Source organism: Spermophilus citellus (genome assembly GCF_964194105.1).
Source record: "Spermophilus citellus genome assembly, chromosome: 14".
Taxonomy (NCBI): domain Eukaryota; kingdom Metazoa; phylum Chordata; class Mammalia; order Rodentia; family Sciuridae; genus Spermophilus; species Spermophilus citellus.
The window spans coordinates 97,749,904-97,773,543 of record NC_138194.1 but is presented as its reverse complement, the minus strand read 5'-3'; the positions used below and the strand labels follow the sequence as shown (position 1 = coordinate 97,773,543).

Genomic DNA, 23,640 nt, shown 5'->3' with positions numbered 1-23,640 from the left:
AATTGCCACCCTGGCCAGAGGAATTTCCCTAAGCTAGAATGCTCCACTTTCTCCCCTCCCCTCCTCCCCATATGTGTTACCCACTTGTAAATACTTGGGTGCTCAAGCTAGACCTCCTCACTTCTCCGTCTCCACATCTGACCTTCAACATGTTCTCTGGCCTTCACCTCCTGTGTTGCCTCAAATAGTCCCTCTGTCTCTATGGCTGCCACTTTTATCCAAGCCAAAATGTAGTCTCTGGCCCCACCCCAGGCCTCCCCTGCCATACTCTGCACTCTCCCAGCATCCTGTGCACATCAAGCACATGTCCACTGTCGGTCTCCTGCCTGGCTAGTCCACTCTTCTCTGGCCACACTGCGTTGTTCCTGCGGCTCTGAGGTCTAGCTTACCTAAGGAGGACAGCTCAGCCTTTTCAGTTTCAGCTCTCATGGCGTCCTTCACTCAGAGCCCTCCAGTGACCTGAGAAGGGCCCACAAAGTAGACTAGAGCCTCACAGGCCTGCAGTCCCCCTGGGCACCTGCCTCTCATCTCCCTTTCCTCCCCTTGCTCATCACACACCAGCCCCTGGACTGCCTTCCCTCCCCTGTCTAACTGAGCCTTCAGGTATGTGTTCTCTGCCCTGACTGCACATGGCCAGTCTAGCAAGATCTCTAAGCCTCTTCAGCCTCTCAGGACTGTAGGAGTGTTGTTCTCCAGGACCCGTGAGTATGATGAGCTGTCACCACCAATGGGTCGTTGTAGGCCACACAGTGGGCCCTAAAAGGAGGCCTGCCCACCTGAGCCTAATCAAATCCCTGAGCCCAAAGACAGAACTTTCCCTCCTGGTGGCAGACTTCAGCACAGTGAGAAATGCGAAGGACTTGAACTATTCCAAGCCACTAACACGGGTTGACATTGGTAAGCAGAGAGTGCCCAGGGTCTCAACACCAGCACGTCCGCAATCGCCTGTAGCACCCCACCATGTGGGGTTCTGCTCAGTGAAAAGCCTGCAGCCATTCGCGGGCTTCCTGCTTCCCCAGGAGCAGAGATTCGGGACTGAGGGGTCCTAAGGTCACTCTCTGATATTACCGGAGCCTGTGGGAGAAGAGGATATGGAGTGGCCATCCTCTGGGGGAAGACCCACCTCACCTGTGCTAACCACGAGAGTGGAAGATCTGGGAGAAGCTGCTTCCACATACAGGCAGTCACCACAAAAAAAGAAGTGCACCTGTGGTCAGTGTGGACTGTCAGAAGGGGATCCTCCTCCCCTGAGGGCTGAAGCTCTTCTCCCACTCTGGGCACTGGTGGAGATGGGGGAGGGCAGGCACACCCCATCCCAGCTCTTGGGCATCTTAGTTTGGCTGTCTGGCTTTTCTCCCCATCAGCTGAAACTCCTTGCAAGTGGCTGGAGACCTGGTGCCCTCTGTCTCCAGGGTCTCCGGCAGCATTTGGATCACTGCTGGCACACCGTAGAGGCTGCTTAGAGTTCAGAACTTCAGACTAGAGGTCAGGTGGAGGAAAGCAGCTAGTGGGGCTGAGGTTGAGAAGCCTTGGGATCTCCAGGCTGGCTGGGGGTATCTCCCAAGGTTGTGTCTCAGGGTAGAGAAGCCCTTGGTATAGCCAGCAGTACAGCAAGACTGCCTGGGTTGAGCCCAGATCTCACTTGACAACACTTGACCTTGGACAAAGTACTGCTCTTTGAACTTCTGTTTCCTTCTCAGTAAAATGTTAAATAATAGAGCCTGCCCCGTGGGTTTCTTGTGTGGGTGATGCAAACAAAGCAGGTGGCCCTGAGCCCCCACACGCTAAGCCACCCATAAACTCTCAGCTCCTGTGGTTGCAGACACAGCATGATTCCCTAGGCCGTGACTGGGCTGTGGAATTCAGCCCTGCTCTCTCCCCTTGGGGGTTCCCATCCAGCAAGCAGCAGGCACTGTCCGGGCTCTCTGCTGGGCACCAGGAGCCCAGCTGGGAAGGACATCACCTCTCTTTAGGGGAGCTCATTGCTTCAGGAGGACAGTTACACGAAGTTAACCAGGCCGCGGCTCAAAGCTATCTGCCCCCTTACAACATCTAGTTGTTGGGGCAATCTGACCTCAGGCAAGGTCCCAGGGAGGCCATTGGACTGGATGCTTGTGGCCCACAGAATTCATGTGTTAAAATCCGGCCCCCAATGTGCTGGGCGGTGCTGGGAGGCCAAGACTTTGGAAGGTGATTAGGTCATGAGGATGGAGCCCCCATGGGTAAAATCACTTCCCTTAGAAGAGAAGGCCAAAGCGCTAGCTCACACTTCTTCCACCAGTGAGAATACAAGGCAGTCAGCTGTCCACACCCTAGAAGGGGGCCTCCCCAAGCCCCACCATGCTGGCACCCTGACCTCAGCCTTTCAGTCTCTAGCACTGTGAGAAATGGACCTGTGCTGTGTGTGAGCCACCCGTTCAAGGAGCTTTGTTACAGCAGCCTGAGCTGAGGAAGGCAGAGGCCAATTGGAACGGCTGATGCTAAAGGAGAGCTGGGCTGGAGCTTGAACAAGAAGCACGTGCAGATCTGGGCACAGGCCCAGAGAGAGTCGCGTGTGGTGGGTCTTCATATCTGAGAGGAAGCCACAGTGAGTGAGGAGAGGTGGGCCCCATCATCGGGTGAATGGGAGTGGCACCCTGTGGGTGACAGCATGGGACTTTAGACTCCTGCGCCAGCCACTGTGGGGCAGGATCAGAGCTGCATGGGGCTCAAAGTAAGAAGGGGTTGACGGTCTCTTTGTCCACGGATCTGTTTGCTACTGATATCTTCATTAAGTTTGTTAAGTGTGCCAGGCGATTTAGGTGGATGGTGTTTCATTATGAAAACATATTTCAGACAACCCTGTGGCCCTGTTGCCCTGGGTTTGGATTCCTGCCTCGGGTAGGCGGGGCTCTGGCGGCACAGGGAGGAGCCCAGCCTGGCTCTCGCCTGCTTCACTCTCTTCTTCCACTCCACTGTCCAGCAGGCCTCTTCTGGGGTCTTGCGGGGGCTTGAGGTCCTCATGTCTGAGGACAGGGAGAAAAACTGCTAGAGGAAGCAGACTGCTGGACTGGGGGAAGTCGGCCCAGAAAGGACACCCCGGCTTCCCCAGCTGGCATGGAGAGGGCACCTCAGGGTGGCAGGCGGGGCAGAGGCAATCGCATCCTGCCTCTTGACCTGCACCTGCATCAGGCTGACACGGCGTGGGCAGAGAGGAAAGCTGGGGCCTGCAGGGATGGTTACTTGGGTGGGCATGTGGGTGCCTCTCCCTGAGGGGATGCAGCAGGATGGCCCACACGGCAGCAAGGGCATTGGTGGGAGGAGAAGAGCAGGCCTGACCCTGAGGGGATCTCCAGGCTGGGTGGAGATCAGGGAGAAGCGGCCCCCATGTGAGTGCCTGGCAATGATACGGAGCCCTGCGTGCAGCGTCTGGCACCAAGAGAAATGAAAATGCAGAGTCTGTGTGCTTAAAGGTCAGCAAAGTAAAGAGCCATGCACGGTAAGCCTGTCTAAATAGCAGCAGACACTCTCCAGTCAGCTGCCGCCGCCTCCCTCCTCACTGTGGCTACACCTCCATCTGTTTCAGTGGGGCTTTAAAACAGTCCTGAGGGACACACTAGGATACTAGAATCCCAGTCAGCATCTGATGAGTGCCTACTGTGCAGGGGCATGTGCTAAGCACACAGTAGTGCAAGCTCACAGGGAGCTCTGCTCAGTGAGGAGTTGGGCCCTCGCAGATTCTTTCCAGAAGGGTTGGCATCCAGCAGTCATCAGGAGTCCTGTGCCCGGCACTGACCCCTCCACCTCTCCTTGTTCTCACTCTCAGAGAATTAGAGCCCTGTTGCAGGAGAAAGTTTTTTTTCTTTCCAGGTGATTGTTTCAACCCAACCTCCTGAGTCAGAGAAGCACAAGGTGTTCCGGCCGGTGAGTCCTTTTGGCTGTGCAGTGGGGTTGAAACCTCTGTGTCCTCTTCCCCTAGTGCAGAGGCCAGGGGGAAGCCCGCCTGTGGCGCCTCTCCCTATTTGCAGGACCCTCTCACCACATAGAGAGCTGGCCCTTCCTGTTTGGCTTGGGCCAGGTGCTGCTGGACATATCATGCCACAGTGGTCCCCTCTGTGCAGCAGAGCTACATGCCCTAGTGCTCAACAGATGGGTTGTAGCCGCCCAGCGCCCAGGAGGCCCAGCACCTTGGACCTGGAGAGATGCAGGGAGATGACTGTCAGCGAGCAGCCATTACAGCTTGGGCTTAGGACCGTGCATGTCGTGTATTTCCAGAAAAGCCTACTGTCTCCTTACAACCAAGAAAAAAGCGGGTGGCAGGGCAGGCTGCGTGCCTCCCCTCCAGGAGTGCAGTCTGGCTGGGAGGGGAGTCCGAGCCTCCTCGCTCCCTCCCATCCTCTCCTTTTTAGAAGGCTTTCCTTCTTCCTTGACATCTGGAATGGTTTCATCCTGCCTGTGAATATCCCGATATTTTCACTAGTTTCTTGCAGATAACATCCCTGTTTTTGTCTTATATGTACATACATTTTCTAGAGTTAGGAATTTGTTTTTTTTTTTTAACAAACCACATTCATTTATGCTATCTCTGCACATAATTTGGGATCACATTTGCCATTTCTTTCTTTCTGACACGTGCGAGACTGCTCTGAGCCCAGGGCTGTGAAAGCAAATGTGTGTGCTTGCGACCCTCATAAAGTGGCTCTGCCTTCCACCCTCTCAGAATGCAGGGGACTGTGGCATGGCTGTCATCTAAGCAGAGGGAGAAGCCCTAATTGCTAGGGAGGGTAAGCTCCTGCCCTGGAGCCTGAATGTCCCCCATGGTGTCACCTAGAAGAATCAGCTTTGGGGTTCTTTGCTTGTTCTTGTGCTTGGCTCTCGTGGGCTCTTTGTCTACAGCCCTCTGACTCTCACCATGTCATGGAGTTGGGAACGTCTGAGGTAAAGGGGACCTCAGAAGATGTTGGTACCTTCAGTAAGGAGTACTTCACTGTACCCTTTCCTTTGATCTTGGCGTCGGGGAACACTAAGCAGCGAGGCCCAGCTCAGCCAGTGACAAGAGCTCGGCTCTGGAGAGAAGGATGGGCTGGAGCCCAGCCTGGCTTTCTAGTTCCAGGCAGAGCTGGGCACAGCAGGATAGGTCATCTTAGGAGACGGGCAGCTTGACCTGCTCACAGGGTCTCCACCCCACAGAGCTGGTCCTCTTACTGAATGGCGAATGTTATGTGACATCTATTACCATCTCAGGATGAAATTCATAGATACGATACGTGCGTGCCAAATGGAAGGCATGCCAGTTCCTAACTATAATGGCAAGGAGAAGCAAATGCAGTCCCTTACAGCACACCAGTAAGAATCTGTTACTACTCAGCCATGACTGCCTAAGAGACGGAGGTTGGCAGAACAGTGGCCCCCGGAGATGCCCAAGTCCCCAACCCCAGAACCTGTGCATGGTAGGTTCTGCATGAAAGAAGGAATAAAAGTTGCTGAATGGCTGAATTTAAGATGGGCAGATTGACCTGCATCCTGTGGAGGACTCAACCTCATTGCCCCTTTATGTGGGGCAGAAGAAGGCAGAAGAGTCAGAACCAGAGGACTGCATCCAGGGATTCCCCAGCCACTGCTGGCTTTGGAGGTAGAAGGAGCCACAAGCCAAGGTGAGCAGGTGGCCTCTAGAAGCTGGAGAGGCCAAGGAGGAATGCAGCCCTGTGATGTGGTGGTTTCAGACTTCTGAACTCCAGAGCAGTAAGATGATAAAACTGGGTTGTTTTCAGCTGCTAAGTTTGTGGTCACCTGAGCATAGAGTCTGTGAGGGAAGCACCAGCTTCCAGCCAGGCTGAGCGGAGGTGGAGTGGGGGGTCCAGACATGTGAGCAGCATGCGGACGCTGGGGGCTTTCCTAAGCAGAACCACTGCAGCCTTCCCTCAGCGTGCACAGCAGGTGTGCGCCTGTGAAATCTCTGCTTATGTGCAATTCAGAGTTAGGATCCAGGTTGAGGGGATCATAAACAGGGCTGTTGTTTATTCCTCGTGACTGGAGGGACATTTAGAAGTGGTTTGAGAGAACAGTTCTTGGTTGTGCATTGCCATCCACCCCCACAGCTTCCCTAACATCTCTGCAGCGGGTGGAGGGTTGTGCCTCTGAGACCACAGGCTTTCCGCACAGTGCAGGGAGAGGAGTGTGACACAGAGGACAGCGAGATGGAGAGGGAGGCCAGCGGCAAGTGTGCGTCTCCTCTCCAGGCTGCCAGTGGGAGCAGCCCTGAGGGAGCCGGGAAGGCAGGGTGTTTTCTCCAGACTCCTGAGGGGTAGCCGTTCCTGCTTTCTGGATGTAGGCAGGCAGGGAGGGGTCAAGAGTGAAGCCAGCAGAGGAGGGGAGTCCCAGCATGGTGCTCTTGGAACAGCTGGTTGGATTGCACTAGCACCCCCTGGTATGGACTAGCTTGTCACATCAGTTCTGAGACAAGGAATGTGTTCTATATCCCCTGTTGTCAGTCCTCGCCCCCAGGACAGTCAGTATGTCTAGCTGTCCCCTCAAATGACATTGTGCCATATATTGGAAGACACGGGCATCTTTTTGACTGTGCATCTTCTCTAGCCTGGATGGCTTGTGTATCCAGTGACTGTTTTTAAAGCTAGGCCACTGTCTTTTAGTGCTGTGTGATGGGTCTTAAGGCCTCTTTAAGGTTGGCCTCAGGTGTGATGTTACAATCTCACGGTGTTATGGTTTAGATGTGAAGTGCCCCCCAAAAGTTTATGTGTGAGATAATTCAAGAAAGTTTAGAGGTGAAATGAGAAAGTCCAAGCTGACATTTACACCAGCGTACTCACCATTTGCTCACCTTGATCTTGGTGCCACCTCACATGCCGGTACCTCTTGCATGTGCGCCTCAGTCAGACACAGCACCTCCCACCCTGTGTTAGTGGCCTTGAGAGGTGAGCCGAGGTGCCCACCCTAGTACTGCTACATGGATATGAGAGGTTGCCTAAGAGCCCTATGGTCAGACCCTTTGAGATGGCTGTGGCGTACCCAGGTGTGCCTGCAGAGGAGGGGCCTGGGAGTGCCAACTGCATCTTCATAGTGAGGGTAGCTGCTCCTGCCGGTGCTGTGGACACGGAGTGTGTGGAAGAGAAGAGGGTGTGGGTGCGTCAAAGCCCTTGGTTTGGGAAAATGGGCTGGTGGTGATGCCCCTTGCCCAGAGGAGGTCAAGGTCAAGAGGAGCATCAGAATTGGAGGGAGTAGTTGGATTTTGGCTGTTAACTTGGAAGTCGCCATTTGACATCCCGGAATATGTACCCAGCAGGGATCAAGCTCTGTGTGTTTGGGTTACAAGGAGAGGTCTGCTAGAGATGGATCTGGCAGTCATGAGCCTAAAGCCAATATTTGAAGTGAGTCTGGCTGAGAAGCTGTAGGAGGGAATGTAGACAGAGCAGTGGTCCTGGCTGAACATGGCGGCACTGCTCAAGGTCCAGAGAGGAGGGGGATGCAGCAGCGAGGACCAGAGGACACTGCTGGGCAGTAGTAGGAGGGAGGAGAGAACTGTGCAGAGGGAGCAAGTGAGGAAAGAGCCAGAGAGCCAGGTGCTGCCAGAGGCTGAGCAGAGGCAGTGACGGGGGTGGCAGTCAGACTCCAGGGACAGGGGTAGGTCCGGGAGGGCTAGGCATAAGAGCCTGCCTGGAGCAGGGTAAGAATGAGTGGTGTGTGACCACGAGGGACACCACTCTGGCCTCTTGCACCCTGTGCCCACTGGCTGTTTGGGCCCCATCCTCCTTGGGTGGATGCCGGCCTGCCCCTGCCTCCGATCTCCAAGACTTTCCAGCCTCCACAACTTTGTGTCTGCCCTCCCGACAAAAGGGATTGACTGGAGGTCTGATCATTTCTCTCCTGTCTAAAGGAGAGGCACCCATTAATTTTAGAGTCACATTGAAATCCATGTAGGTCCTCCAAGACATGACTTCTGGGGCCCTCTCTAGTCTTTTTCCTCTTTATCCATCTCTTGCTGGCTCATATCCTGTGCTCTGGTTGGGCTGAGTGTCATTACACTGGCTGTCAGGTTTCCAATAGGCTGCTGCTCCCCCCTGCTCTCCTTCTGCTCTCTCTGTGCCTCCTCTTGTCCTCTGACTCCTGTGAACCCTGCAGTGTTCAGGATCTGGATCATCATCTTCAGGAAACCATTTCTGACCACCATGCACCCCACCCTGGCAGTCCAGGATGAGTCCCCATCCGTTTCCTGCTGTGGGGGCAGAGCCTAGGTTCTGTCTCCATCTTCCAGTGGAGCACCTGACAGGTACTAGATTCTCACTGGGACAGAAGAGGGCCCAGAGGTCAACTCAGGCATAGTGGTGGTTCAGCCCATGAGAAACAAGACTTTCCAAGGCAGACTGGGTGGCTGGTCACAGCAACTTGCCCAGTGACTGGCTCTCCACTCAGAGGTATCAAGACACAGACGCCACTCTCTGCCTTGCAAATCAAGTGCTGATGCTCCCCACAAGTTTCCCTCCATCTTCTGGTTTCCTGGTCACTTCTGACCCTGCTTACCTCTGCTAGTCTGCCCATCTGCCAGCTTCATTGGAAAGGTGGCCAAGGAGCCTGCGGGGAGCCAGGAAGTCGGAGCTGCTCAGGTGAGCCCGTTGCAGTGACTCTGAAGTGCCTCCTGTCACTCCTTTGGGCATGCAGCAGAGTCGCTCATGGTGGTGACTTACCCCTTCTCTCCTCCAGTCGGCTGGACCTTACTTGTAGGTTACGGGAGCAGGTTAAGCACATTCTGTGTTCCTTATTCCTTGACTTACTCAAGGAGGAGGAATCCACTGGTTGCCCCTGGCCAGGGTTGGCCAGGCTCAAGCAAGGCAGGGTCAGAAAGACACAGGCTATACCTTCTCAGAGATGAGTAAAACCATTGCTGTGCCAGGCGTGATGGCATGCCTATAATCCCAGCAACTTAGGAGGCTCAGGCAAGGGGTTTGCAAGTTCAAAGCCAGCCTCAGCAATTTAGAGAGCCCCTAAACAATTCAGTGTCTGTCTCTAAATAAAATATTTATAAGGGCTGGGTATGTGGCTCAGTGGCTAATAGTCCCTGGGTTCAATTCCCATACCAACATAACAAAACCATGTTTGTGATCCCAGGGGGTCAACATATGGCAGGTGTCAACACAGGGCTCTATGGGAACATTGGCTCAGGGAGCCTGCAGAGGCTTTCGGAAGGGGGATACATGCCTCAGTTTCCAGGGTTAGATAGAATCTTGAGGGAAAGGGTGTGGTTGGGGCTTCATGCTGGTGGAGGAGCAAAGGAGGAAATTCAGAGGCAAGAGAGTATGTTCCAGAATCAAAGTTGAATGTGTGGGGGTGCAGGCAGGAAGGTCCTCACCTGTGTAGCAAGAGACCTGGGACCCCATTCTGAGGGTTGCAGGAGGCATAGTATAAAGAACTACCTAGTAAGACTGGATATTAGAGGCTCTGTGCATGGTTTCAGATTCTAGAATCATCAGTAACCAGCTGAGAGATCCTGTAAACTCTGAGCCCCTCCCTTCCTTTCACCTTTGTGGTGGGAATCCTCCTGCCCTACCTTTCTCACAGAGCTGTCTGGAATTAAGTGAGATAAAGGATCCAAAAACATTCATCAGGTTTTTCATTGCTGTGACTAAAAGACCCAACCAGAACAACTGTAAAGGAGGAAAGTTTACTTGAGAGCTCATGGTTTTAGAGGTCTCAGTCCACAGACAGCCAGCTCTGTTCCTCAGGGCTCAAGGTGAGGCTGAACATCGTGGTGGAAGAATGTGGTGGAAGGAAGCAGCTCATATGATGGTCATGAAGCAGGGAGAGAGACTCCACTCACCATATACAGAACATACCCCCAAAGGCACGTCCCCAATGCCCACCTCCTCCAGCCACACCCTGTCTGCCTTCAGCTACCACTCAGTTAATCCCATCAGGGAATTAATTCACTGGTCAGGGTAAGGCTCTCAGAGCCCAATCATTTCTCCTCTAAACCTGCTTGCATTGTCTCATATATGAGCTTTTGGAGGCCACCTCATATCCAAACCATAACAGATGGGGAGAGTGGAAAAGGTGTAAACCAGGAGCGATTTCTTCTGCAGCAGGCCCATGTTGAAATCTAGAGCTGCACACAGCTGTACAGCCACAAGCACGGGGATGCACACAAAGCTACGCCCAGACCCCACCCACACACGTGTGCGCACAGACATGCACACAGCTGTGTACACACACCTCCATGTTCATGCATGTATTCATATTTACATGTGAACCCAGAGTGCACACACTACTCCCGCAGCTGTACATATGCATGCACATGGAAGTGCATGTACACACACACGGGCATTGCATGCACACATTCTGCACAGCTGCATGAACATCCATGCATGTATGTGCAAGTACATACACATACCCATGTAAATACCCTACCCTCACACGCTTGCTGCCCTTCCAGCTGTCCTCCTCCTGGGAGTTTGTCTCCTTGAGCCCACCCGTGAGAGATGCTTGCTGTGTTCTTTGTTGATGGTCTTGACGATGGCTGTGTCCTCTTACTGGTGTTGAGTCCTTTCTGCCTCCCCCAGATCTCAGAGGGCTGCCTCTGGGACCAACTCTTGAAAGTCCTTAGAACTAATCCTGAGCAGTAGGAGTGCCAACGAGAGGAGGATAAATCGTGGCTTCTCTGTTCATTTCCTGGGCCGCAGCCCCAGGAGCCTTCCCTTCCATGGACATTAATGACATCTGAAAAAGGGTTATTCCCCAAGACACAGTCTAATAAATGGGAACCTGGTCAACTTATTTGAAAACGGATTTGAAACATGAAGGATGCCTGAAGCAAAACAGCCTCCTGGTGGTGGCAGCGACAGTGGTAGAGATGACGATGAACTTTCTTCCCCTGAAAGCACAAAGTACAATCACTGTCCTAAGCAGACCCTCCACCTGGGGTCCCTGAAGCGAAGGTGTTCATCATCTATCAGTGCCTGGTAGGCTGTGGGCTTAAGGCAGGACCCTGGGAGCATGGACAGTATCTAAACAGAGGCACATGATGGCAGTTTCATTTGAAGGTTCCAAACCAAATAGGGGTTAAACTGATGCCATCTTACTATGTGTCTTTCCATTTTCTTTTCATTTTAGGGCCAAGAGAGGGTTTCCCCCTTCTTTCTTTATTCATCATTTTTTATGTGCCTAGAGCCAAGTTTAAATGATGTGCTAAGTTGGATGTGGTGGTGCATGCCTATGCTCCCAGCTATTGGGAAAGTGAGGCAGCAGGATCCCAAGTTCAAGACTGGTTTGGGCAGCTTTGCAAAGCCCTGACTCAAAATAAAATGAAATAAAAGGCTGGGAATGTGGCTCAGTGGTAGAGTGCCTGCAGGCTGGAGGCCCTGGGTTTTCCCCAGTGCTAAAAAATAACCCAACCTAGCAGCGTGCTCGGTTTGACTTGGCCTGCCTGGAGCCTGGCAATTCTGGTGCCTCATGAGTATGAGTCAAGAGCACCGTTCAGGTATCGAGCTGATGAGGACCTGGCCAGCAAGGGCACTGGACCCAGGAGTCGTTGCACAGTGTTTTGAGAGCTATGGGGGAAAGGTGTGATGCGGGTGTGTTTACCCTGTGCCACAGCAGGTTCTGAGTGCTGTCTGGGTAGCCAGCTACAAGAGCCCCTGCCCTTCCCTCAGCACGGCCTCCATGGGCTGCAGCTTTTCCTTCTCTGAGTTAATTTCTGCCTGTCATATTTCAACGTCCTTGGCTCTGTCTGCACTGTTTTGATGTCCCAGCACGGGTTGTGGTCAATGCAGTGTCTCAAGCACATGGACTTGTATTCAGGGGTGGGTTCCAGTGATGTAGGTTCTGTGCACCGAGGTGAGGTCTACCCCAGGAAGAAGCCACCCAGGCAGGCTTCTCTAAGGGCCGCCCCTTTCCCTGTGGTCTTCTGTAGGACAGGATGCCCTCCTCACACATTTCTCCTGGCCATTGTCAGGGTGCTGCCCAGCCCAGTGGGCTCTGCCTTCCGAGGGGTCATCCTCCTGTCTTGGCCAGACCTTCAGGCGTTCCCGTGAGCATCAGGTCTGAGGCCTGGGCACGTAGATGGAGGAGTCCCTCAGCGTCTTTATTGAACAGGAGGATAGTGAGAATCATGAAGAAGGTGTGTGTCCCCTAACATGCCACCTCCCCTTGGCTCAGTCCTGCTCTGTCGGCAGTGAGCTGGGGTCTTGTGTTCATCAGAGGCGTGGAGAAACGGGGAACAGCAGCACAGCCTGCACCTGGGGCATGGGAGCATGGGCACACCAGAGTGGCAGCCCCTGGGGCAGCTTCTCTTCCTGCCTGAGCCCCACTGCCTCCAAGACAGGGGCACTGAGACCTCTGGGGTGCCTTGAAGACCCGGGGCTGAGGTGTGTGTGCTGCTTCGCCCAGCATCTGGCACACCACTTGCCCTTGTTATCGTTTCGCACATTGTTTGGGCCACTGTAAGCAGCAAGGAAGCTGAGCCTCAGAGCTGTTCTCACACTGTCCTGCATCAGGTACTTTCCTTGTTTAAACATTCAAGGGAAATCCTGCTTAGCACCTACCCCAGGGCCAGGTGTCCTTTGTGGTCTGCTGAGAACTCACCTGGTGCAGCGGAGGTTCTGTGGATCAAAAGTCATAACATCTGGATTCAGCTTCCAGTCGTGTGGCCTGGGCAGATTGTTCCCTGAGGCTGGGCTCCCTCTGTGGAATCAGGAGTTAGCCCTGGGACTCTGGTGCTGATGGGTGTTTCCCCCATGAAAGACATGTCACTCTCCCCACAGTCACATCAGTGGGGACCCAACAGGGCATGAGATAAGGACAGGAAGCTGCTGGGCCTGTAGTATGAGGCTGCTCTGGGTGACTTTCTCCTCACCTCAGGTTCTGCCTTGGGTACTTCTGGAGCTGTCCCAAGTCTTGCATGTGTGGCTCAGAACCACATGCATGTTCTGGGCTTGGAGGAGCCAAGGCTGACCCTGCTCCCAGGAAGCTGCAGGTCTTCAGAGCAATGACACAGAGATGGGGTGTAATGCAGCCCACACAGGGCCTCACGTAGCACCATGGGGGTGATGGAGGACCTGTCTTCCTTAAGGGGTCTTCCTGAGCAAGGAGAACTTCTGGGACTTACTTGGATGTTAGGAGGGAAACGCAGAGAGATGCTTAACCTGCTAAGAGTAGATTTTACAAAAATGTGCGAAGGGAGCTGGAGGAGGAGGAAAGGCAAAACTGGTAGGGAGTAGGAAGGAGCAGGGGTAAGGTGGTCAGAGTCAGCCCTGATGGCCTCCCACCCCGAGGGGTCTCCATCAGCACTGCCAGGTGAGTGGACTGTGGGGATTGAAGCCAAAGTGACTGGGTCTCCAATGGAGCTATTTTTCATGTCCGTGGAGCCCCTCCCCCATGTGCAGGGCTCTGGTTCTGTCCTAGGTTCTAGAGCCCTTGATACAGAAAGAGCTTCAGGACCCAGGGCCTGACCGAGTGACCGTCTGAATGGTCTCACGGGCTCTGGTTTCTGCTAAGCTATGCTGCCAATAATTTAGCTGAAGGACACATTAGATACAACACTGGGGTAATGGAGAATCCATCTCTGGGGGAATGATACTGTGAACGCAGATTATTTCTGCCACAGAGAACAGTGTTGAGACTGTGCTAATAGATTAAGCTACCAGAATGAGCATTCTGAACAGAGAGTGGTTGGGAGCTATACCAACAAACTTAGCCTGCTTGGACGTGCAGGACAATAACTTAATCCTATCAATCTTTAGTGTGTGGTTCCTTTAGTCACTGTTGCCCTGTGCCAGCTGAGGATGATCTCTGGACTTGGGTCACTCAGGCCAACATCCAGCTCTTGCTACTTCTCAATCACTTGGCCTTAGACGAGTCACTAGGCCCCTAGGAACTTCAGTGTCACCTTTTATAACAACGGAACAGAAATGCCCAAGCCACAGACATGCGTGAACAGTTGGGATGAAGATAGGAGAATATTCAGGAAACTGCAGGGGGCTGGGTGGACATCAGCTCCCCTGGGACAAGGGAAGGGAGCACCCAGTTTGTAGAAACTGCATAGAGGCAGACATGGTCATGTAACACCTGAGTACAGGAGGGGTGTGCTCCATGGAAGGCCTCACGGTCCTCTAGGGGCCTTCAGTGTCCCTGGCTCGTCCTCTGTGTATGGTGCTCAGAGGTGGCTTGCACCATTTGCCACAGTGGAGAGGCCTTGCCCACATTGCTGGTGCCAGGAGACCTTGCTGTCTTAGAACATGGGGCGAGAGCACACACAGCGTGGTTGAGGCTCTGGGCAGCCTAGTCAGGCACTGGACCGTACGAGCTGCTTGTCCACCAGAGTTGTTTTGTAGTTATTGCTCGACATGCGTGACCACTTTCTTGCCTTCCCCAGGTCACCGACGAGGAGCCCAGCTCCAACCACACGGTCATGATCCAGGAGACCCTCCAGCAAGCCTCTGTGGAGCTGGCCGAGCAGCACCACCTGGTGGTGTCCTCTGATGACGTGGAGGGCATCGAGACAGTGACCGTGTACACCCAGGGCGGGGAGGCCTCGGAGTTCATCGTCTACGTGCAGGAGGCCATGCCCCCCATGGAGGAGCAAGCCGAGGAGCAACCTGCCCAGGAGCTCTAGGGGCACCGCATCACACCGCAGAGCGGCCCTCCTTCTGCACTCCTGTCAGTGGCCAGACAGGACCCTCCTGGTCCTCCTTGGGATGGTCAGGGCGACTGCATCACCAGCAACCCAGGAGCCCGTTTCCTGGCACAGGTGCCCGTGACCCTGCAGCGTTGCTCTGGAAGGACGTGCATCAGTGCACCTGCCTCGTTGCCCCTTGCTTCAAGATGCAGGGACTCTGTCCCCTTCAGCATCTTTCCCAGTCACGTCCCAGTCCTCAGCCCCCATCTAGGTGCCCGTCCACATCTGGCCCCGATGTGCGGTCTGGGGGAAGGGAGACGGCCACCACACAGCAAGTGACCTTACGGTCTTGAGTCCCCACTGGGCGGGTGGGTGGGATGGTCCTGGTGCTCTCCAGAGCCCTACTGTCCTCACGTGTGGGCGCTCGTGGTCACGTGGAATAGCCACCACCCCTCACAGGGCCCAGCTTACCATCTTGAGATTCCTTTGCTTTTAGGAAAAATGCACTTTTACTCTTCGCCTGCCGTTGTGAGGCGGCGAGGTGGGTGGAATAAAAGCATTCCCTGCCTGTGGTCTCCGGCTCCTTGCTGGGAGGTGGGGAGGGTTCACAGTCCCCTGCTCAGCTCCAGATCTCCGCTTGGCCCCACCTGAAACATCCCAGGTCCTTACACTGCAGCTGGTGGTGCTCTTTCCTCCTCAGCATGTAGGTGGGCTTCAGGGTCCTCTGACTGGGGTCAGTGATCTTCTTTTTCCAAGTGGCCACTATCTGATTGACTGCCAGCCAAGAGGTGGCAGTGCCCCTTTTCCACTCTCTGTCTGGGAGGAGCTGTAAATTGACCATTAGAAACCTGTAGGCACGGTGTTGTGTGACTGAGATCCCTGGTCTGTGCTCCTGGTAGGTCTGCCACCCAGGCGAGTGCTGCCCACTCTGGAGTCTGTTGACATCTCCCCGACCCACCTCAGGCTTACTGAGGTCAAGGCTGAGTGCTCTGGGATCCCTCCTCTAGCTGGGATGGTGGGCAGGTGCACAGGCATGTGGCTGCAGATACAGCAGCCCAGGGCTTGGGCTCAGAGCCTGCACCTGGCCTCCCAGTGACCACCCTCACCTGCCCTTGCAGGGCTCCCACAGGGCATCTGGGGAAGTGTCAGGGCTGCTGCTCTATCACAGGAGGAGGTAGCCTCTGCTCCAAGGGCGTGAGGATGTGCCTGTGGCCTTTAAAGGAAGGAAGGAGGGCCCTCCCTGGGATGGCTAGGGAAGGCGTCCTGAAGAAGGGGCCTGTAAGCCACCTGCTGAGGCCGAGAGCAATTTGCTGGGGGGCGGTGCCTCGGGGAAATGACATTAAATGACATTAGACAGCCAGTTCCTAGAAAGGCACAGATGTGAGATCCAAGGTGTTAGTGATTTTACCTCTGAACCCCAGGGAGACCAAGGGCCTGGGTAGACCCAGGATGAGAAGGTCAGAGCAATGCCCCTGAAGAGTCCTGTCCAGACAGCCTGTTGATAATCAGGTTCAAGTCCGGGTCCCCAGTGATGAAGACTGAATACCCAAGAAACGCTGAGGCAAGCGCAAAAAGTTTAATGTAAAGGACAGGAGAGAGAGGGAGACTCCTCTGCAGAGGAGGGGGTCTAAGTTGGTTCCCGAGGGAGTGGAAGTATCCCGTCCCTTTCATGTTTTAGGTTTCCTTTCTTCTCATGCCCCCTACTTACCTAGTAACCAGTGACCAAAAAGTGGAGTGACCAGGGGAAGGGAGTCACCCGGGGGGGCTACTCATTAACAGTGCAGGCAGGTAACCTCAGCAACAGGTTGGAGGAGGGGAAGTGCTCTGGAGGGATTAGCATTCTATTTCCTTTGATGACCCCCCACCCTGTTCCTGACCCAATCAATCATTCGTTACCTACACTGACTGTCCTTTTGCCTCTGGCCTCCCAGGGGTCTTGGTGCAGGTGGCCAGGCCACATGTTCAGGTGGGAGGTGGAGAGCTCGCTCCAGCCCAGTGCTCACTTCTCATCCCAGTCCTGTGACAAGTTACTAGACTGCTCCAAGCTGCCATGTACTCATTTCTGAAATAGGTCTGAGGGCCATTTGAACTCCGCAGGTTATCGACAGAATTAACTGAGCAGAGCTGAGAAGCTGTTAGTACAGTACCTGCCTGCACTCTGTAAATATCAGTTATTGTTTGTATTCGTAAGAGTGAAGGAGGTGAACAGGAATGTACCCCAATCCCTCCCTCAGAGGGCTTGGGATTGGTAGGGGAGAGGGTTGGAATGGGTATTGGGAGACTCCTGGAGCACTCAGTGCCCCGTGGAGGCTACGGGAGAGCCGGCTCTTCCCCAGAATGACAGAAAGGAGATAGGAACTAAGGAATGGCTGACTGCCCTCTTGGGTAAGGTGCTGGGCAGGAGGGCCATTCCCAGGCTTTCGGGGGAACTTCCCCTGCAACTTTGCTAACCCTGTGGCACATTCCAGGGCCTATAAGAGGCAGCTGCTTTCCATCCCCCCAAGGTCCCTCTCCTCCTCTGCTCTTGGGTACTTTTTGACCCAGCTTGTATGTGGCGTCAGGCCAGGAGAAAACCTGTGCTCATAGGCTGAGTGACCGCTCCCTCCTGCCTGACAGCATGTCCTGTGCTTACCTGGGCCAGATTCATTGAGGCTATTTGACAGGGTCATTGGGTCCAGGCTTCCCACCACCTGTGTCTTCGGGAGATTGGAACACAGGTGCATATGCAGTGCTGACCTTGTGCCAGGACTACGATGCTGTCACCATCACAGCTGCCCAGTGAGGTAGTGCTATCATGAGGATTTAACTGATCAGGAATGTTGGCACAGAGAGGTTAAATAACTTGCTCTGGGTCACAGAAGAAAAGACCAGGAACTGAGCCCAGGCAAGATCTGCACATGTAACCAACATGCCTCTCTGCCAACCTTTCTCTCCCTTTTAGAGCTAAGAAGATGGTGGCTGGGTGAGTGACCTGCTTTGGGTGACACTGGAGGCTAGAAAGCAAGGCACCTGGGATAGGATGCAGATGTGAAGTTCCTGTGTCATGCCCTCAGGCACTTTCTGTATGCCCTGGGCCATGCAGCCTCCTGTATCTGCTTTCCTGACACCAGGAGGGCAGAGTGAGGCCAGGGGTTGGGGCAGAGGTCAGAGGCAAGTCTCTTGTATGAAGCTAAGATGAGACCAAGTGTGACCCAGAGAAGGAACAGGAGCCCAGGGCCAGCCTGAGCCAGAGACAGGTGAGCCACTCATAGTGCCCTGTGACACTTGGGACTTGGGAGAAAGCTGGACAGTGGTCAGCAGACCTGCCCCCAGAGGCCCTGGCTCTTTGCACAGGCACTCCTGAAGCTCCTCTGGCCTGAGCCCCCTCTGGATGGGCTGTTCCTCTGCAGCCTGGACTCCCCTCATAGGCTCCCATCTGTTAACCAAGGGAAAAGGCCAGGCTTTGAGTAAGGAGCGGTGCCCTGGATAGGCAGGAATGATCCGCCTCCTGTGCACAGGGCCTCTTCAGGGAGCCTCCTGTCCCTCCTGTGTTCTGCTCACAGGCAGTCCCGGGAGGGGTGAGAGTGCACTCAGGCAACATGCAGAGACATTCACAAAAGAGCCCCAGAGCCAGTGACCTTGGAGGTGATGTGCTGGGGCAGGGTGACCCCGGTGAGGATCCAGCATTGTGGTTGTGACACAGCCTTCTACCTGGCCAGCAACGCTGAGGCTGACTGCGTTAGTTGCTCTTGAGTTTTGCATTTTTGAGGAGACAGTGACTCATTTTGTAACCTGTATCTACAGGACTAATTTAGCAAATTAATTTTTCTTGTAATAAGTATTTAAAATTCATTAGCTGCCGTCACTGATGATTTTCCCCTGGCTCTTCAGCTGTCTTTCAAGGCTGTAGAAGAAAGACCGCTTGGTTCCAAATCCATCTCCCACTCCACCCCTTTGAAAATCTCAAAGTGAACTGTCCATCCTGCCCTTGGAAGAACTCCAGGTTCGGGACAGTCCCTCCTGGTGCTGATAGTTTTGAGTCGCAGCAGGAAGTCTTTGGGAATCAATTAAGTGACTAATACTTTGCTGGAGAGAAGAGTGTGCTGAGGGGCTTGATTCACCGTGCGCTGCAAAGTTCTCTTAGTCAATTATTTTCAAGTCGACTCGCCCTTCTCTTAGCCGTGACGGGACACGTTTGGATTTGATTTTAAAATTCTAATCTATCACTGTCACCATTCGTGCTGTAATTTAAGGCTTCGGTGGTTTGTGGTAGATAACAGTCGTTACACTTCCTGCAGGCTAAGAAGGCAGCCAGGGCTCGGCGCATTAACTACCACCAGGCTGACAAAAGGGAGAAGAAAGGACTGTGGCGACACAGGCGGTGGCAGGCCCGAGGCCCCTGGGGGAACCCGAAGGCGGGGGGGGGGGGGGGGGGGGGCTCACTGCCCCCCCCACCCCGGTCCTGGTTCTTCCATCCTGCACCTTTCTCCCGACTGCCCACACCAGACCTGTGGGTCCGAGACACCCCAGACAGCAGCCCTGCCCCGGGGTGTGTGACAGGGACAGGAGAACTGGGAAGGGGCCAACTGGTGGCAGAACTTCCCAGGTGCTAGATGGTGGTGCACCACAAGGCCTTCGGGCTTCCCTGGCTCCTGTGCTCGCAGGTCCCAGCATGGCCACTGGTCTTCAATTGGGTCGGGGCTCGTACACCTAGCCACTGGCTCTCTGCAGAGAAGCTTGGGGAGCAGCTGACCCAGTGCTGGGTCCGAGGTCAGAGCCCCATGCAGCAGTCCCCCAAGCCACAGGGTGGGCATCAGTGAGAGGACGCACCTTGGCTTCCTGGCCTAGCACAAGCATCCCACAGGCCACTCCTCTGAAAGATATCACCACCTCCACCAACAAGGGTTGTTGGAGTCCTTGAAGTCACTGTCATCGTTTTTACTCTGTGAGAGCCACACTTATCCTGAGAGTGGCAGAGAGGCTGGAGGGGAGGAGTCAGTCCACTCGAGCTGCTGTGACCGGATCCTTAGACTGGTGGCTATGGAGAGCAGACATGAACTCCTCACAGTTCTGGAGGTTGTCAAGTCCAAGACGAAAGTGCTGGTGGACTTGGTGCTACAGCTTGGATCTGGAGGGTCCTCCAGGGGCCCGTGTGTTAAAGGCTTGGTCCCCAGGCTGGTGCAATTGAGAGCTGGGGGAACCTTTAACAGGTGCAACCTACCAGGAGGTTTGAGGGGGATTACGGAACCCAGCCCTTTCTTTTCTCTCCTTTTTACTTCCTGGCCACGGGAAAAGCAGCTCTCCTTCGCCACATGCTCCCCACAGATGTGCTATCTTGCCACAGGCCCAAGCAACAGGGCCGATGGATCATGGAACCTTCAAAACTGTGAGCCAGAATGAACCCTTCTGTTGTTAAGTTGATTATTACAGGCATTTCATCGTTGTGATGTGTTTCATAGCTCCTTCAAGGTGCAGCCTCACGTGGTGGAAGGGTAGGATCAGCTACTCAAGGCTCTTCTTTTTTTCTTTGTGCCAGGGGTGGAACTCAGGGGTCTTCTACCACTGAGCTACATCCCCAGTGCCCCGGCCCACACTCCTTTTCTTGAAGACAGGGTCTCACTAAGTTGCTGAAGCTGGTCTCAAACTTGTGATTCCCCTGCCTCAGCCTCCTGAGTTGCTGGGATTGCAGGTGAGCACCACTATTTACAGGCAACTCTGGCCTCCTCTTTAGGACACTGACCCCTCCATGAAGATGGAGCCTTTGTGACATAATCAACCTCCTTCTTATATCTTTGCCACTTTGGGCATGCTGAGCCGGGCCCTCAGGGCAGCAGGGTTTCAACATGTGAATTTTGGGAACATAAACATTTAGACCATAGAAGTGAGTTACTACCAAAGGAGCTCTAGACATAAGAAGTGCTCAGAAGAGATCCCCCCTCTGTAGGCATCCAAGGGGTACCATGAATGCAGAGCAGAGACAGTGAATCAAGGTGCAGGGTGCCCTGGAGACCACCATACTGCCGTGTATTGTAGAATAGCAAACAGGAGTAAAAGGCACTCATCCAGTGCACAGAGCCAGTGAACCTAGGAGACAGCCCCATGTGGCAAGGCGTGTGTCTCAAGGAGGCTGAGGCTCCACATGGTTCTGAGAAGGCTTGTCCCTCTCTCCCCTCTCATCAAAGCCTTTGCCTCTTGCTGCAGCCGACCCCATTGCTCAGACCTTTTATCTGAAGGAGGCTAAAGGGACATCAGAAAGGGATCATTGCAAAGCCACCCCCACTGCAAGGACAAGTTCCTCCCACAATGGGGAATTCAGCCATCCTCTCTGACGTGGCTCAAATGTTGGGTGCCCCCCAGGAAGAAGGAAGTCACCCTTATTCTTAGACACTGTGGGACGGGAAGTCTGTTCCCAGCCCCCTAAGACTTGAAACCCACCCACCCACGGTACCTTATCTCTTTGCAGGAAGCAAAGCCTTTGTTGGAATATCTGTAAACCTAAAGCCGTTTGTTCCTTGTGTTCCTCCTTATCCTTGTCCTTTCTCTGTACATCTCTAAAGTGGGGAGGTCCATGCCTACCTGACCTTAGGACAGAGTGACAAATACACTACATGCACAAAATAAGCACGACACCAGCTGCCACCAGCATCAACCCTGCTGCACAGTCTTCTCAATGGGGCTGACAGCACGAGGGCCAGAGCACCTGCTGTCCCACGGAGGGGACTCTCCAAGTCCTACTGGAGGTTCTTCTAGTGTCCCTGAACCTCTGGCAGTTCGCGGCTGCTGGAACCACCCCCAGTGGTCGCAGTGTGTGGGGCGGGAGCACAGTGTGACAGGTGGGGAGTGGCTGGGTTGGAAGCCCTTGAGTGGGGGAGGGCACAGCTCCTCTGCCAGCCTGCAGCCAGCGCACTGAGCCAGGCCCTCATGTGTGGAAGGCTGGACAGGAGGAAGCCTAGGGCCTGGCACGCACTGTTTGTCCATTCAGCTCAGTTGGACAGTGTCTGGCCTACTGTCCTGAGGCCAGGATTCTAGATGAGCAGAAAGTAAAGCTTGTGTCAGCCCCAGACCTGCTACCCAGACCCAGATTTCAAAAGGAAGAACTCCAAGATGCTGTGCTTGCCATGTGGATCCCAGCTTGTCCCTGAGTGGGAGTGTCCTCACCAATTGTAGGACTAAAGCATGGATCTGCATGGCAGTGTTCCAGGCCTTGCCACCTCACGAGCCTGGTACACTGGCATGAGAACACTTGCCCAGTAGTCGGCAGTTGTTAGCATTACGTGTGCTCGAGGGTGGTCTATTGGAGGGTTCTTGAGGGCTTTTGAACCCTGTGAGGATGGGCAGTTGTTTCCTTTTAAGAGCCAGGTCCATATTTTAGGTTTTGTGTGTCTTGAGGTCTCTGTTGCAACTCTTCGACTCCATCGTCGGAACAGGAAAGCAGCCGGAAACATGAACAGGAATCAGCGTCCTCTCCTAGATGCTTGGGTCTACAGGGCCAGACTCACAGAAACTGTAAAGATAGTTGTGTTTTATTTCCATTGAACAAGCAGTTTTACACTCATGCTCTCTTTCAATTTTTACAACTGTGCTGTTTTCAAAGGGATTAAATTGAGGTCAATACTTAGAGATGACAGCTCTTTCCACACCGAGGGAGATGTGATAGAAGGCGTGGAAGGTGGCCATGATCTGATGCTGGCCCCCCAGCCCTTGTGTGACCTAGGGTTTCCCTTCTCTCTGGGCCTCAGTTCCCTGTTCTGAGTACAGTCAGTCATCCTGGTGGCTCCTGCCTGTCATGATAGACTAGATCAGGGAAAGAGCTACAATCATGTCAGCTTTATTGGCTTCTAATTCTTTTGATGATGCTCTGAAGGAAATCAGACATTATTGTAAGGAAGAAGATCCTTTAATTAAATTGCTGGGGAATTAGAGGATTGAATGATTGAAATGGGGGGGGTGCTCTGTCTAAATTAATTATGATGCCGTTCTGCTCCCTGCTCCCCATGATACCAGGGGCCTGAGTGCCCCAGGAAGCCCTTCCTCTGGGGCTTCTTCCCACACACAGGCTGCTCTCCTTGGGCCTCCTGCCCTCTCTGCCATGCTACAGCTCATGGATGGCCCATGATGGGCCAATCTTAATTAAGCTGAATGGTTTTCCTTGAGCTTGCAGAATAGTAGATGCAACTGGGGGTTCCGTTTGGTCCAGCCACCCCTTCCAGAGAGGCTGGAATAGCCTCTGAGCTGCTAACCCTGAGCTGGTCAGTCCAACCCCACACACTGTAGGTCCCTCCACCCCCAGGTCCCGGCAGAGTGAGTGTGCTCCATGAGCCAGGCTTTCACTTCACCTGAGAGCAGGAATGTGCTCCCTGTGGTCACCTGAAGGCTATCGTGTCCCCGACTCTGGCCATCAAAGCTCAGTACAGAGGACCTTGACTTTTCCCTCTCCTGAATGGATGGTGATCACTTCCTGCAAGTGAGAAACATTGCCAGTGTCCCGAGGGTATGCATAGAATACTCTCTGTGTCCTGTTCTCTACTGAGTCCAGCACATTCAGTCCTGTAGCCAGGATTTCCTGAGGACAACTTTTACCTGGCCTAGAGCATGTGTTGTCCCTCACCAAGGATAGTAGTGCTGCTCAGTAAACTGGGACTTGTCCCCAAGCCCACATGGAGCAGCCTACACCTTTTATCATTCAATCCTCTAATTCCCCAGCAATTTAATTAAAGGATCTTCTTCCTTACAATACTGTCTGATTTCCTTCAGAGCATCATCAAAGGAATTAGAAGCCAATAAAGCTGACATGATTGTAGCTCTTTCCTGATCTAGTCTGTCATGACAGGCATAAAGAGGGGAGCATGATTCCCTCCAAGCCCTCGCTGGAGTCTTCTGATCTGGCAGGGCAGAGAGATCGCTGGGAAATGACAAAACCAAGTGATGGATAAAGGTTTCCACCGGCTGTGGGGGCACTGAGCAGGGAGCCCTGCCCTGCAGGCCAGGTAAGCCTTCCTTGGGTTGCTGCAGGACGTTCCGAAGCCAAGTCCTTGGTGTTGTCCAGGAGTGAGCCAGATGAA

General features: G+C 53.8%; 1 protein-coding gene across 4 annotated transcripts in view; it reads left to right on the top strand.

The window, feature by feature from the left end:
* ZFAT (zinc finger and AT-hook domain containing) overlaps positions 1-15,149 on the top strand; it is a 194,199-nt gene extending 179,050 nt beyond the window's left edge. For all 4 annotated transcript variants that reach the window (XM_081266609.1, XM_081266608.1, XM_081266606.1 and 1 more), the window contains one exon: positions 14,357-15,149. In XM_081266609.1, coding sequence (XP_081122735.1) covers positions 14,357-14,596 — 240 coding nt within the window. In that variant the 3' untranslated portion in view covers positions 14,597-15,149. The remainder of the gene's footprint in view (positions 1-14,356) is intronic.
* Positions 15,150-23,640: the final 8,491 nt, after the last annotated feature.